Consider the following 13,608-nt stretch of genomic DNA (forward strand, 5'->3'; position numbering starts at 1 on the left):
GTTATTTATGAACAGACCTCCCTGCCTCCAAGGATGGGGTAGCCTGCATTCTTGGGGGCTGCCCTTAGGATACTTACCTACGCCACTCAGGTCCTGCTGGACTGCAGATATCTGGAGAGCATGGACCTTACAGAATCTACTTCAACATCCATTCAACATTTTACTGAAGACCTGTGTGTCAGGTAATATGCTGGGTGTTGGGGATACAGAAGAATCTAGCCACTTCCCATCCCCCACACCCTGGTCCAGGCCAACGATGGACCTTGTTGGAGCCACAATTAATCCTCCTGCAACCTCCCTTGCACACCTCCAATCCATCCTCCATGCAACAGAATTTAAAATAGAAATCTGATCATGTCACTCCCCTGCTTTAGGCCTTCCAGACGCTTCCATTTATTCTTAGGATGAAGACCAAAATTCTTACATTCAGGACCTGGCCTGCCTGTCCTGACACAGCTCACCTCACTGATTCCCATTTTGCTTAATTGTTTGCCCTGCAGTCACTATGGCCTTCTTAGAGTTCCTCAGGGTCTTCAGTGGTCCCAGACCGGGAAGCTGTCCATCTCACCACTGACACTGAGATGGGGTATAAGGTGCAAGATGGGTATTAGGGATCAACTCTTGCAAGAGGAAGTGGGAGAATGTAGGATTGGGCAGGGAATGAAAAATAGGCCTGACAAAGCCTCAGGTAACCTGCTGGGGAAGCCCCGAAGCTATGGAAACGGCTGGATCCTTACATGCTGAGTACCTGCCTCTTCACTTAGAGTGCCACGGCAATCCCAGGCTAGGCGCATCTCCACACTGGCCAGGAGTAATGTCTCTTATCAACCTTCCAGGGCTGGGGTGGGAGCAGCTCATGGGCCACCTCATTTGGGAAATCTTTGCGCAGACCTCTGAACTCTCAGAAAACCCCATCCTTTTTATCCCCAGGGGTTATCACAGTTTGTAATCGCGTGTGATGACCTCTGCCTTCCCTAAGAAACTGTATGTTCTACACAGATAGGAACAGTCAGCTTGACTCTTTGTAGTCCCAGAACTCAGCCTCATGCCTGGCACAGGGTAAGTGCCCAAGAAGAATCTGTTAAACTATGGAATAAAGACGGGTATTATGTCTTGCAAACATATGACTCTCCAGCTATGTGGGTTGATAGGAGCTTGCTGTGTATTTGAAGCTCTCATTTGGCTTATAGGGAGGGCTTTAATGATCATTTCAATCAGGTTTTAGCTTTAATATTTAGGAGCCAGCTCCTATCCATCCTCACCTGGTCTATAGGGCAAAATAAAAGCAAATCATTAGGCCAGGTGAGGTGACTCACCCCTGTAATCCCAGCATTTTGGAAGGCTGAGGTGGGTGGATCACTTGAGGTCACGAGTTCGAGACCAGCCTGGCCAATACGGGAAACCCTGTCTCTACTAAAAATACGCCCCCCTCTCCCCTCAAAAAAAATTAGCCAGGCCTAGTGATGCATGTCTGTAGTCTCAGCTACTCAGGAGGCTGAGGCAGAAGAATCGCTTGAACCCAGGAGGCAGAGGTTGCAATGACATGAGATCATGCCACTGCATTCTAGCCTTGGTGACAGAAACAAGACTCTGTCTCAAAAAATAAAAATAAAAATAAAATTAAAAAATCAGATGAGAACAACAAAACAAAATGAACACACACACACACACACAAGCTCTTGGACTGGGTTAGCTGTGTACAAAAATAAAAAATCAAAGCAAAGTTCATGCTATTGCTACCATCGTCATCACAACCACCACGCAGGAACTTTTCAAAGGCTCTGTGCATTGTAACAGCAAGCTCGAATTTCCAAACCCAGAGAGCTACACAAGACTGGTCCCTGCATGCATGGGCTGTAGCACTGGGTTAGAAATCACAATTCCTGCTCTCCTTTTAGCTGTACCACCTGAACAAGTCACCTAACCTCTCTGAGCCTCATCTATAAAGTGGGAATAATACTGCCTGTGCTTTTGGGTAAGAAAGTGCTTTGCAAATTGTACAGTGGTTCGCAAGAAATCAAGGAAGCTTTTTTCCTCACGCAATCTCAGAGAGAAGGGTTGGCAGAGGGCATATTAGGCACTCGACTTGTTTTTCACAGTGATGACGTGGGAGCACACATAAGAAGGCTGTGTGCTTGTTGTTCTCAGTTGTGGAAATAGATTTGTGATCACCTCTCTAAGCCCCTCCTCCCCTGTCCCTACTGATCAGAGACAGAGATAACATAAGAGCATAGTACACTGACCCGTGAGTGGGCAGCAAGGGACCGCATGGACATCACATGCAAGTCAAGGTCAAGCGTGTTTTGGAGGTGGAGGGTTATGTTTGTGTCTCAACTGGGCAGTTGATAACGACGACACTGGAGGAGCTAAGCTCACTGGGGAAGACTCTTACCTGGAGACTGAATACCTGGCCATCAAGACCTAGTGTAGACAAAGGTGCGGGGGTGGAACCAGTACATGAGAAGCCCAAATAACTTTCCAGCTCCTTTGGTGGACCAAACCAGTTTGCAGACATAGGAATACTCAAAGATATCTTCGGTTTCTGTTGTTCTCCCCACCTCCTTTCCTCTTTTATTGGCAACCAATGTATTTAATCACAGTATGAGGTAGGTGTTACCCTGACTTTACGCATGGGGAAACTAGGCTTTACGAAGACGAGGTAGTGCAAACTCGGTTAAGCAGTGCACGGCTGTATGCAACTGTGGATATTCCGACTCAGGTCTACCTTCTCCCCTACACCGCTGCCCCAACCTTCATAAACCTAATGTGAGTGTGTGTGTGTTGGGATGTGGGAGCTCTGGGCTGTTTTTCTGCTTGAAAACACTCAGACTCACAGAATTTCCAAGGGGGAGGACCTTAGAGGGTATTTAACCCATTTTGCCCATGGAGAATCTGGGACTGAGACCGGATTTTGTAGATTCTGTATTTGTATTTTTTGATTTTGTAGATTTTGGTGTCTCCATTAGACCTCAAGTCTTCCAGAACTCCCTTTGCGCCACCCTACGCCACCTCCTAGTCTTGCCCTGTTCTTGCTCTGGGCAAGCCAGGAAGCTTTTCGCCAGCAGACACCGTTACTAAACATAATAGCCCCCTTGTGCTGAACATTCATTCTTCAACAAATATTTACTGAGTGGCTCCTCTGTGGCGGGAACTGTTAGAGGTGCTGCGAATGCCATGAACAAGAAAGACACTGCCCCTGCCCCTCTGGAGTTCGCACGGTTAGTCGGGGGAGGTAAACCATATGCCAGTAAAAAGTAACCGAAGATAATTTCAGATGGTAGGCAGAAAATAAAACGGAAGTGATGGAGGTCGGGGGTCAGATGGAGTGGTCGGGAAAAGCTGACCGCTTGGCAGATGGTCCTTGAAGTCTCACAACAACCCTAGAGGCCGTGGGCAGATCCCCGTTTTGCTGAGAAGGAAGCTGGCGTTCGGGAGTCAGGGCGGCGTGGCCAAATCCCAGACTCCTCACCCGCCTTCCTGCCAGCTCCGGTGGGCAGCCGCAGGCACCGTGTGGCCTTGGATGATGAAACTCGGGGCGATGACTGCACCATCCAGCAGCCCGCGTCCTCGCAGGTGCTGGCAGTGAGGGCGGTGGGGGGCGGACGCGCCACTGGGGAGAGGCTGCCAACAGCTCTCTTCGTCTCTTCGTCTCTGTCGTCTCTTCGCAGACGCGACAGAGAGCACGGCCCCTACCCGGCCCCTCCGGGCTCTCCAGCCCCTCAACTGGGACAAAGAGCCCGCCCAGCCCCGGCCACGTTCGGACTAGCGCTCCCGCCTACTGTCCGGTCCCCGTCCGGCCCGGCGCGGGGCGCTGTGGGACTTGTAGTTCGCTTCGCTCTCCGCAGCCGCTCCGGAGCGGCCAGGAGAACTACAGGGCCCAGGAGGCAGCGCGCAGGCCCGGGGCGGCCCCGACGGCGGTGGGTGTGCGAGCGCAGGGGCCGGGCGGCGCGGGCGCCGGGCGCGGGGATGCGGCTGCGGGCGCCGGGGTCGGGTAGCTGCTCCAGGCGCGCGAGCTAACCGGGCGCGGCGAGGGCCTACCAGGGGCGACAGGCACGTTGCATGCATGCCTTGGGCGCAGCCTTTGCGAAAGCCGGTTGGGTGCGCGTTGGTGCTTCAGCGGCGCGGTGGAGGGTCCGGGTCGCCGGGGGATGGGCACCAGCGCCGAAGCCAGGCTGGCACCGCTCGCTGAAAGAGCCCTTGGCTGGGCTTGTGTGGGGGAGTGCTGCACGCCTGGGCAGTGCGCGACGTGTTTGTTCTCTTTATCTTTTTGTGCCAGGGTTTCCCTCCGCAAGCGCGCGATGCAGCGGGCGGCGGCGCTGGTCCGGCGGGGCTGTGGTCCCCGGACCCCCAGCTCCTGGGGCCGCAGCCAGAGCAGCGCGGCCGCCGAGGCCTCGGCGGTGCTCAAGGTGCGGCCCGAGCGCAGCAGGCGCGAGCGCATCCTCACGCTGGAGTCCATGAACCCGCAGGTGAAGGCGGTGGAGTACGCCGTGCGGGGACCCATCGTGCTCAAGGCCGGCGAGATCGAGCTCGAGCTGCAGCGGGTGAGCGCGCGCCGGGCCCCGGGGAGGCTGGGGCCGCTGAGCAAGGGAAAAACCGCAGCAGCCCCAGCTGGGGTCCTTCCCACGACGTCCACCCCCGTGGCCAGCTTCTCAGTCAGCCAAGCCTGGCTAAAACGAGAGAATGCCCCCTCCCGCCCCTTCACTTACTGGTGCCCAGCACCCGGCACTCAGTGAGGCCTTGCAATATGGTTCACTTGTTGAATTGAATTCGTCAATTGTTGAGCGGGCCGTGCTGCCAGGCACCGCACGTTGTGTGTCTGCCCTGCCCTCGTGGAACCAAGGTCCAGTGGAGGGAGGAACATAAGCGAATGAAGAAAGAAGCAATAGAGTCTCAGTGATAAGTTCTTGGAAGAAAGTAAAACGGAAGAGAGTTGGGATGGGGGTGGTGGGAGGGAAACCATTTTAGGTAGGAGGGAAGACGGGGGGCGGGGGCTCTGCGGAAACCTGGGTCTGTTCCCCAGTCTCTTTCTCCGTGTCTTTGGCCTTTAGGGTCTTTGCCAATCCTGATTCCCGGAAGAGAGTCGGCAGAATTCCTTCCTTTAGGCCTCTCTGGAGCCTTGGCCGACCAGCCACTTCTGTGGTCTGGGGACAGTCACCGAGGTGGGGAACCAGAGAGTTGGGCCTGTCGGGCTTTGGTAAGGGGGCCCTGGGACTTTCTTCATCTTGGTGGTCGGCCGGCTGGCTAGGATCTTGGCTTGAGTTTATAGCTTCATGTAAGGTGACCCCACAGCCAGGAAGGATTTCTGCCTCCCCAAAACCAGGATGTCTGGGGTGGGTGATAGAGGAGTCCCTAGGACCTAGGAGAGAGTTCTAGCCTGGGTGGAATTCAGGAAGCAGAGCCAGGAGGGGTTATCTTAAAAAGTAAATACACCTAAGATTTGTAAGAAGCTAATAATCACCCAGCTGCTTGCTAGAGAGAGTCTGACTGAGAATAGAAGTGGGAGGGAGGGTTCCTTGATCTTGCCCTCACCCGGGTCACTAGTGTCCCATGAATGCATGGCAGTAAGCTTCAGGGGGATCATGACACTTGATCCAATTCCAGTGGGGACTTGGGGGTTTTAATGAGCTCCTGGGCCTCCTGAGACCTTGTTGAGACACTCAGTTCTGCTGACTCAAAACAGTGAGCTGGACAAGTCAGAGTCCAGTCTCCTGCGGACTCCTTGCAGGGCTAAGTTTAAAGCTGGTGGGGAGGAGGCTGGCTTTGTTTCTGTGCCTCCCTGGCCCAGAGGTGGGCCGGGCAGAGAACATAGGCTGTTGCTGTCTGGCAGGCTGGAGCTGTCCCTCCTTGACGCAACAGCCTCCCTGCTAAAACACAGCTGGGATTAACGCGTTCCTGGTTTATCACGTTACAGCTGATTTCTCTGGTTCCTGAGCTGGCGGGGGTTCCAGGAATTACCTCTGCCTTTTGCTATATAGCAACTCCTGTGCTGGCTCCATGAGGCTTGAGGATGATGACAGAGGGACACTGTCTTTGCTTTGAGGAATCTGACTGCCACGTTGTTCTCTGAGCCTGAGTCCCCTTCCCCCGAGTCTTTAAGAACGTGTTGGGATTTTTTAGCAGGCAGAATATGTGAGAGCCTTCCAAGTGGGAGCAGTGCTGTGAGCAACCGCAGGAAGTTGGGGAGTTCTGGGCATTTGGGGAAGGGGGGCTGGTGCTGTAGTGGAACACTAACAGAGGGATGTGGGAGGTGAATGAGACAGAAAAGGTGGACTGGAGTCTTGTGTGCTGGGATGAGGACGTCATGGTGCATTTTGGCTGGAGGTGGGAACCAGGAAGGGTTTCCAGCAGGGGTGTGTATTGATGATTGCAGGTGGGCAAATTTCTTGGTCACTGGGCCAGGGACATCTCTGATTTCTGAGACAGAAGCTCCACACCCCCATATCCTACTCCTGAGTTAGTTGAGTTTTTTTGGCCACCTACATTCTGTGGTAGTTTCATTCAAGCGCATCCCTTCTCATTCTCTTCTCACTGTGAGTCTCAGTTCCCCGGCTGTGGGTGCTGGCCAGACCAGCTTAGATAGCCTCATTGAAACCCTTCCTTCTTGGGAGACAGCCTTGCTTCCCCTTGCCAGCTTAAACAGTGCCCTTCTTGCGAGAGCCACATTTCCCCAGTCCTTTCTTTTTATTTGTTTCTGGCTTGCCTTCTCCTTGTGCAGCCTTGGTTTTTCGGCTTCTGTTTTGAACTGTCGTGATCAAAACTGGTTGGTTAGAGGCCGGCCATGGTGGCTCACGCCTGTAATCCCAGCGCTTTGGGAAGCCAAGGTGGGTGGATCACCTGAGGTCAGGAGTTTGAGACCAGCCTGGCCAACATGGGGAAACCCTGGCTCTACTAAAAGCACAAAAATTAGCCGGGTATGGTGGTACACACTTGTAACCCCAGCTACTCGGCAGGCTGAGGCAGGAGAATCGCTTGAACCCGGAAGGTGGAGGTAGCAGTGAGCCGAGATGCACTCCAGCCTCGGCAACAGAGCTCAGAGCGAGACTCCGTCTCAGAAAACAAACAAAAACTGATTGGTTAGAGATGGGATGGGCTAGGATTTGTAGGGAGTAGGGTGACTTGGGGTGAATCCTATATTCATTCTGGGCCTCAGGTTCCCTAGAGTATAAACAGATGTGGCCTGGCTGGGCCAGGGTTCCCCCTGCCCTCAGTTTTATACCTCCTTGTCCATTCAAAACTGCCCTTGGGGACTCAGGGTGACTCTTGGTGGTACCAAGGCCTTCATGCTGTCTATGGAATTCTTTCACCAGGTGTTCTGCAAACAATGCGGGCCGTTTGGCTGGACATGTGGCTCTGGTGTTTGACTTTGGGTGGCTGGCCGAGCTGAGTCCCTATCCTTTTTGCTTCTCTGGTAGTGGAGCCTGAAGGAGGTGGGGAGGTGGGCTAAGGGCTGTGAAAGGGGCCATTCTCCTGCAGCCCCAGCTCTGTGCTCTTAGAGGGGCCCTGCTTCTCCCTGACAGCAGCTCCAAAGGGGAGAACCTGTCTTAGCTTTTCAGATCCTGGTGTTCACTGTGAGCAGCACTTAAAAATAAGCTGCAATTAAAAGGAGTTTTGAAAAGATCTGACAGTTCTTCCTCAACCTACTTTTCCCCTTGCTTTATTGGGGGATGGGGGTTGGGGATTGGTGCAAGTGGAGACAGGAATGGCTTTGCTTCTAGTCATAAGGCAACAGTCAGGGCAGACATTCAGAACTGAGGGGAAGACTGACAATTACTGGTTACATCAGTGTGTGTTGCATCCAAACAAAGGTGAAAGCAGAGGGTGCTAAGGCACGCGGCTATAGGTAGCTAAGAACTAAGATTGGAAATCCTGTATGTGCCAAGCACATGTGGTGAATCTCACTCGTTGTTTTCTGTGGCATTTAGATGCTACTTTATTTATTTATTTATTTATTGAGACTGAGTCTAATTCTGTCACCCAGGCTGGAGTGCAGTGATGCGATCTTATCTCACTGCAACCTCCGCCTCCTGGGTTGAAGTGATCCTCCTTCCTCAGTCTCCCTAGTAGCTGGGATTACAGGTGCCCGCCACCACACCCAGCTAAATATTTTGTATTTTTAGTAGAGACGGGGTTTCACTGTGTTGGCCAGGCTGGTCTTGAACTCCTGACTTTGTGATCTGTCCGCCTCAGCCTCCCAAAGTGCTGGGATTACAAGCGTGAGCCACTGCGCCCGGCCAGATGCTGCTTTATTTTTTTAAAGACAGGGTCTCGCTCTATTGCCTAGGCTGGAATGCAGTGGCACAGTCATGACTCACTGCAGCCTTGAACTCCTGGGCTCAAGCCATCCTCCTATCTCAGCTTCCTGAGCAGCTTGGACTACAGGTGTGCACCACCATGCCCAGCTAATTTTTAAATTTTTTATAGAGACCAGGTCTTCTTATGTTGCCCAGGGTGGTCTCAAACTCCTGGCTTCAAGTAATCCTCCCACCTTGGCCTCCCAAAGTGCTGGGTGGGTAGGTATGAGCCACCACACCCAGCTACTTTTTATTTTGTAATTATTATTAAATAATAATACTAATTGTTAATTATAGCTATTCAGCCAAACAGCCCATACTGTTTGCAGAGCACCTGGCGAAAGGATTCCATAGGTCTGTCACCCAGGCAGGAGTGCAGTGGCGCAATCTCAGCTCACTGCAGCCTCGACTTCCTGGGCTCAAGCGACCCTCACACCTCAGCCTCTTGAGTAGCTGGGACCACAAGGCGTATGCCACCACGCCTGGCTGATTTTTGCATTTTTTTGTAGAGACAGGGTTTGCCATGTTGCCCAGGCTGTTAATTTTTTTTTTTAAGAGACAGGGCCTTGCTCTTTCTCCTAGGCTGGAGTGCAGTGGTGCAGTCATAGCTCACTGTGGCCTCAAATTCCTGGGCTCAAGTGATCCTCCTGCCTCAGCCTCTTCAGAAGCTAGGACTACAGGTGTGTGCCACCATGCTGGCTAATTTCCTTTTTTGTACAGGTGGGATCTCGCTTATGTTGTCCAGGCTGGTCTCAAACTGCTAGCCTCGGGTGATCCTCCCACCTCAGCCTCCCAAAGCGCCAGGATTACCTGTATGAGCCACTGTGCTTGGCCTAGATGCTACTTTAAAATTTGTAGTGCAGGCTTCCAATAGGATGAACCCTCCGCCTACCCAGCCTGCCTGAGTCAGTCACCACACATATGCTGGGCTCTGCCTTTGTGTGTTATGGGCCTTAGACAAGTCATTTAGCCTTGGTTTACTCTTCTGCAAAATGTGACCAGTTTATTTCTCTGAAAGACTAGTTTGAGATGTTAATGATAATGCTTTGAACAGCTGTGAAGCTAATTAGAACTGCCAAGTCTTCCTTCTCAAGCTAATGAGAGTGGTCTGGGGATAAGAAGTGCTGAGGGTCCCTTGTCTTTCCCACTTACTGAGGCTCTGGGTCTGGGAAGTGCTCTGTGGGGCTTACTCTTTCCTCCTGGGCCTCTGCCTTGCTGTTTTGAGCAACTCCCACTATCCTGTTTGGAGTTTATTCAGCTTTTGCCCCTGCTTCTGCCTTGGAATCTGGGCTTCTATAGTTGACCACCCCATGGATGCCCAGAGTTCAGGGGCCTACACCCTGCCTTCCCTGCTTCAGTGATCTGGCAGCTCAGCCCTGGAGGCTCTCGCCTGCGCTCTCAGTCACAGACATGTGTAGCTGCAGCTCCAGTTTCTTCTGGTTTCACTTGTCTTTCTGTTTTGGGACCAGATCTTGTGCTGAGCCTCAGCTGTGAAATGGACCTATTTTCTGGGACTGTGGGGTCTAGTTGATGTTTGTCTTTGGGGCCTCTTGCTGGAGCTCTCTGTAGGACTTTCTGCCTGCCCTAGCCCCAGTCAGTGCCCTTTTTGGGATCAGGAGCCTGGGAGCATTTTCACATCGTGCTCCTAGGCCTGGGGCCTGCGGGTCCTCTCTCCCACACCCTGTCATTCTCCTTCACTGCACCCCGTTCTTATTCTTAACCAGCCTGGGCTCAGGAGGGCGGCAGTCTCATCTGTGCTGCTCATGGCTGTCACTGGGGCATGGGTGACCAGTATTTGTTGAATTGGAGGAAAGTTCTCTGCCATCCTTTCTGCCCACAGGCCATGTGAAGTGACCAGAGCCATCCCTTGCATAAGGAAACAGCCTTGGGCCTGTTTTTTTCTCCCCATTTTTATTGAGGGGCAGACAAATATAATTGACAAATAAAAATTGTATATATTCAAGGGACATAGTGTGGTGGTTTAACATTTATATACATTCTATATGTAATATGACATGGAAATGATTACCACAGTCAATTATTAATACTCCATCCTTTACCACACATAGTCACCATCTGTGAGTGTGCGCATGAGACACTTAAGTCCTGTTCTCAGCAAATTTCAAGTAAAAAATACAGGTTTTTTGTTTTGGCTTTTTTTGTTGTTGTTGTTTGTTTTGTTTTTGAGATGGAGTTTCGCTCTTGTTGCCCAGGCTGGAGTGCAATGGTGTGATCTCGGCTCACCCCAACCTCTGCTTCCCGGGTTCAAGCAATTCTCCTGCCTCAGCCTCCCGAGTAGCTGGGATTACAGGCATGCGCCACCACACCCAGCTAATTTTGTATTTTTAGTAGAGATGGGGTTTCTCCATGTGGGTCAGGCTGGTCTCGACCTCCCAACCTCAGGTGATCCACCCGCCATGGCCTCCTAAAGTGCTGGGATTACAGGCATGAGCCACTGTGCATGGCCGAAAATACAGTATTATTAATTATAGTCACCATGCTGTACATTAGATCCCCATAACTTATTCATATTTTTTAAAATTATTATTTTTTGAGACGGAGTCTCGCTCTGTTGCCCAGGCTGGAGTGCAATGGCACAATCTTGGCTCACTGCAACCTCCGTCTCCCAGGTTCAGGTGATTCTCTTGCCTCAGCTTCCTGAGTAGCTGGGATTACAGGCACCTGCCACCACAGCGCGCTAATTTTTTTTTTTGAGATGGAGTTTCGCGCTTGTTGCCCAGGCTGGAGTGCAGTGGTGCAATCTCAGCTCACTGCAATCTCCGCCTCCTGACTTCAAGGGATTCCCCTGCCTCAGCCTCCCAAGTAGCTGGGATGACAGGCGCACGCCACCACGCCCGGCTAATATCTCCTGACCTTGTGATCCGCCTGTCTCAGCCTCCCAAAGTGCTGGGATTACAGGCGTGAGCCACCGCGCCCGGGCAGTAGATGTATTATTTATGGGGTACACGAGATATTTTGGTACAGGCATGTAGTGTGTAATAATCACATCAGGGTGAATGAGGTATCCATCTCCTCCAGCATTTGTCCTTTGTCTTACAAACAATCCAATTATATATACTCTTTTAGCTTTTTTTTTAATGTACAATTATTATTGACTATAGTCACCCTGTTGTGGTGTCAAATACTAGATAATTCCTTCTACTTTTTGGTACCCATTAACCATCCTCACTTCCCCCGACCTACCCCTACTGCCCTTCCCAGACTCTGGGAACCATCCTTCTACTCTCCATCTTCATGAGTTCAGTTTTTAAAATTTTTTAGCTCCCACAAATAAGTTAGAACTTGCAAAATGTGTCATCTTACAACTGAAAGTTTGTACCCCTTTGCCCAACATTGCCACATATGCACTCCCCCAACCCCGCTGCTGGCAGCTATCACCTCTGCTTTTATTAGTTCAACTTTTTTAGATTAGTTTAACTTTTTTAGATTCCACATATGAGTGAGATCATACAGTGTTTGTCTTTCTGTGTCTGGCTTTTTTCACTTCACATAGTGTCCTCCAGGTTCATCCATATTTTTGCAAATGGCTGGATTTTCTTACTTTTTAAATGGCTGAATAATAGTCCATTGTGTATATGTACCATATCTTTATCCATTCATCTGCTGATGGACACTTAGGTTGGTTCCATATCTTGGCTCTTAGGAATAGTGCTGCAATGAACAAGGGAGTGCGGACATCTCTTCAAGATAATGATTTCATTTCCTTCAGATCTCTACCCAGCAGTGGGATTGCTGGATCCTAGGGTAGTTCTATTTTTAATTTTTCGAGGAACCTCCATACTGTTTTCCATAATGGCTATACCAGTTTACATTCCCACCAGTGGTGTGCAGGGTTCCCTTTCCCCACACCCTCACCAACACTGATCTTTGAACTTTTTATAATAACCATGCTAACAAGTATGAGATGATATCTCATTGTGGCTTTGAATTGTGTTTGATTAGATGTTTTGCATCTTTTTCATGTATCTGTTGACCATTTATGTGTCTTTTGTGGAAAGTCTCTTCACATCCTTTGTCTATTTTTAAATCAGGTTTAATCAGTTTTTTTCTTGAGTTGTATGAATTCCTTATTTGCATATATTGGATATTTGGATATAAGGATCCTATTATCAGATATTTTGTTTACAAATACAGTTGTCTCTCATTATCCAAGGAGGACCTCCCTCGGATACCTAAATCCAAGGATGCTCATATAAATGGCGTAGTATTTGCATATGACCTATGCACATCCTCCTGTATAATTAAATCATCTTTACAGCCTCTATAGAGTACATATAATACGTAGTACATATTGTGTAAATAATGGTTCAACTCTATTGTTTAGGGAACAATGACAAGAAAAGTCTGTATGTGTTTAGTACAGGTGCAGGGTTTTTCCTGAAATTTTTTTTTTTTTTTTTTTTTTGAGAGGGAGTCTTGCTCTGTCATCCAGGCTGGAGTGCAGTGGCGTGATCTCGGCTCACTGCAGGCTCCACCTCCCGGGTTTACACCATTCTCCTACCTCAGCCTCCCAAATAGCTGGGACTACAGGCGCGTGCCACCACGCCTGGGAAATTTTTTTGTATTTTTAGTAGAGACGGGGTTTCACCGTGTTAGCCAGGATGGTCTCAATCTCCTGACCTCGTGATCTGCCCACCTCAGCCTCCCAAAGTGCTGGGAATACAGGCTTGAATCACCGTGCCCGGCCCTTTCCTGAATATTTTTGATCCACGGTTGGTTGAGTCCGCAGATGCTGGAGCCACGGATGCGGAGGCCGATGGTGTTCCCTGCCGTGGGCTGCCTTTTTGTTGATTGTTTCCTTTGCTGTGCCTTGTTAGAATATCCATCCGCCTGTGACCCTCATGCTGGTGCGAGGCCTGTGGGCTGGGGAGGACAGTTATTCTCCCTGCTAAAACCCTATGAAATATGCCGTCCCTAGAGCTGGGGGGGTGGTGCCCTCCCCTGATCCCTGCTTGAGCCAAAGTGGCGGGAGGGGAGCCCTCCCTGGGAAGGACCTTCCGTGCATCTGTGCCACACAGGGGAGGTGGCTCTGGGCGGGATGTGTGCAGGCGGATTCGAAGGTGGCTCTAGAGTGCCGTGAGAGGAATCAGGATGCTGCGGCTCCTTAGTCCCTCTGAGCTGGCAGAGCCCTGAGGGCAGGGCAGGCGCGAGGTTCCCATGGGTGCTGTGCCTGTGGGCTCTGGACCAGTCACTCTGGGAGTCTACCCCAGGGCTCTTGGTATTTCCCGTCCCATGTAGACCTTGAGTTCCCGGATGCAGGAGTGTGCTCAGAACAGTCTCTTCTGCATGGTGGCCC

General features: G+C 50.9%; 1 protein-coding gene across 2 annotated transcripts in view; it reads left to right on the forward strand.

Annotated features, from left to right (window-relative positions):
* Positions 1–2,910: 2,910 nt before the first annotated feature.
* Positions 2,911–13,608, forward strand: part of GPT2 (glutamic--pyruvic transaminase 2) — a 49,224-nt gene continuing 38,526 nt past the window's right edge. Inside the window, exons 1-2 of one of the 2 annotated variants that reach the window (XM_054452890.2) lie at positions 2,911–4,050; positions 4,277–4,541. In XM_054452890.2, the coding sequence (XP_054308865.1) occupies positions 4,299–4,541 (243 nt within the window). In that variant the 5' untranslated portion in view covers positions 2,911–4,050; positions 4,277–4,298. Of the gene's footprint in view, positions 4,051–4,276; positions 4,542–5,048; positions 5,160–13,608 lie in introns of those variants that run through there. The other variant, XM_054452893.2, reaches the window with a different exon arrangement.

Source organism: Pongo pygmaeus, chromosome 18, assembly GCF_028885625.2.
Source record: "Pongo pygmaeus isolate AG05252 chromosome 18, NHGRI_mPonPyg2-v2.0_pri, whole genome shotgun sequence".
NCBI lineage: Eukaryota > Metazoa > Chordata > Mammalia > Primates > Hominidae > Pongo > Pongo pygmaeus.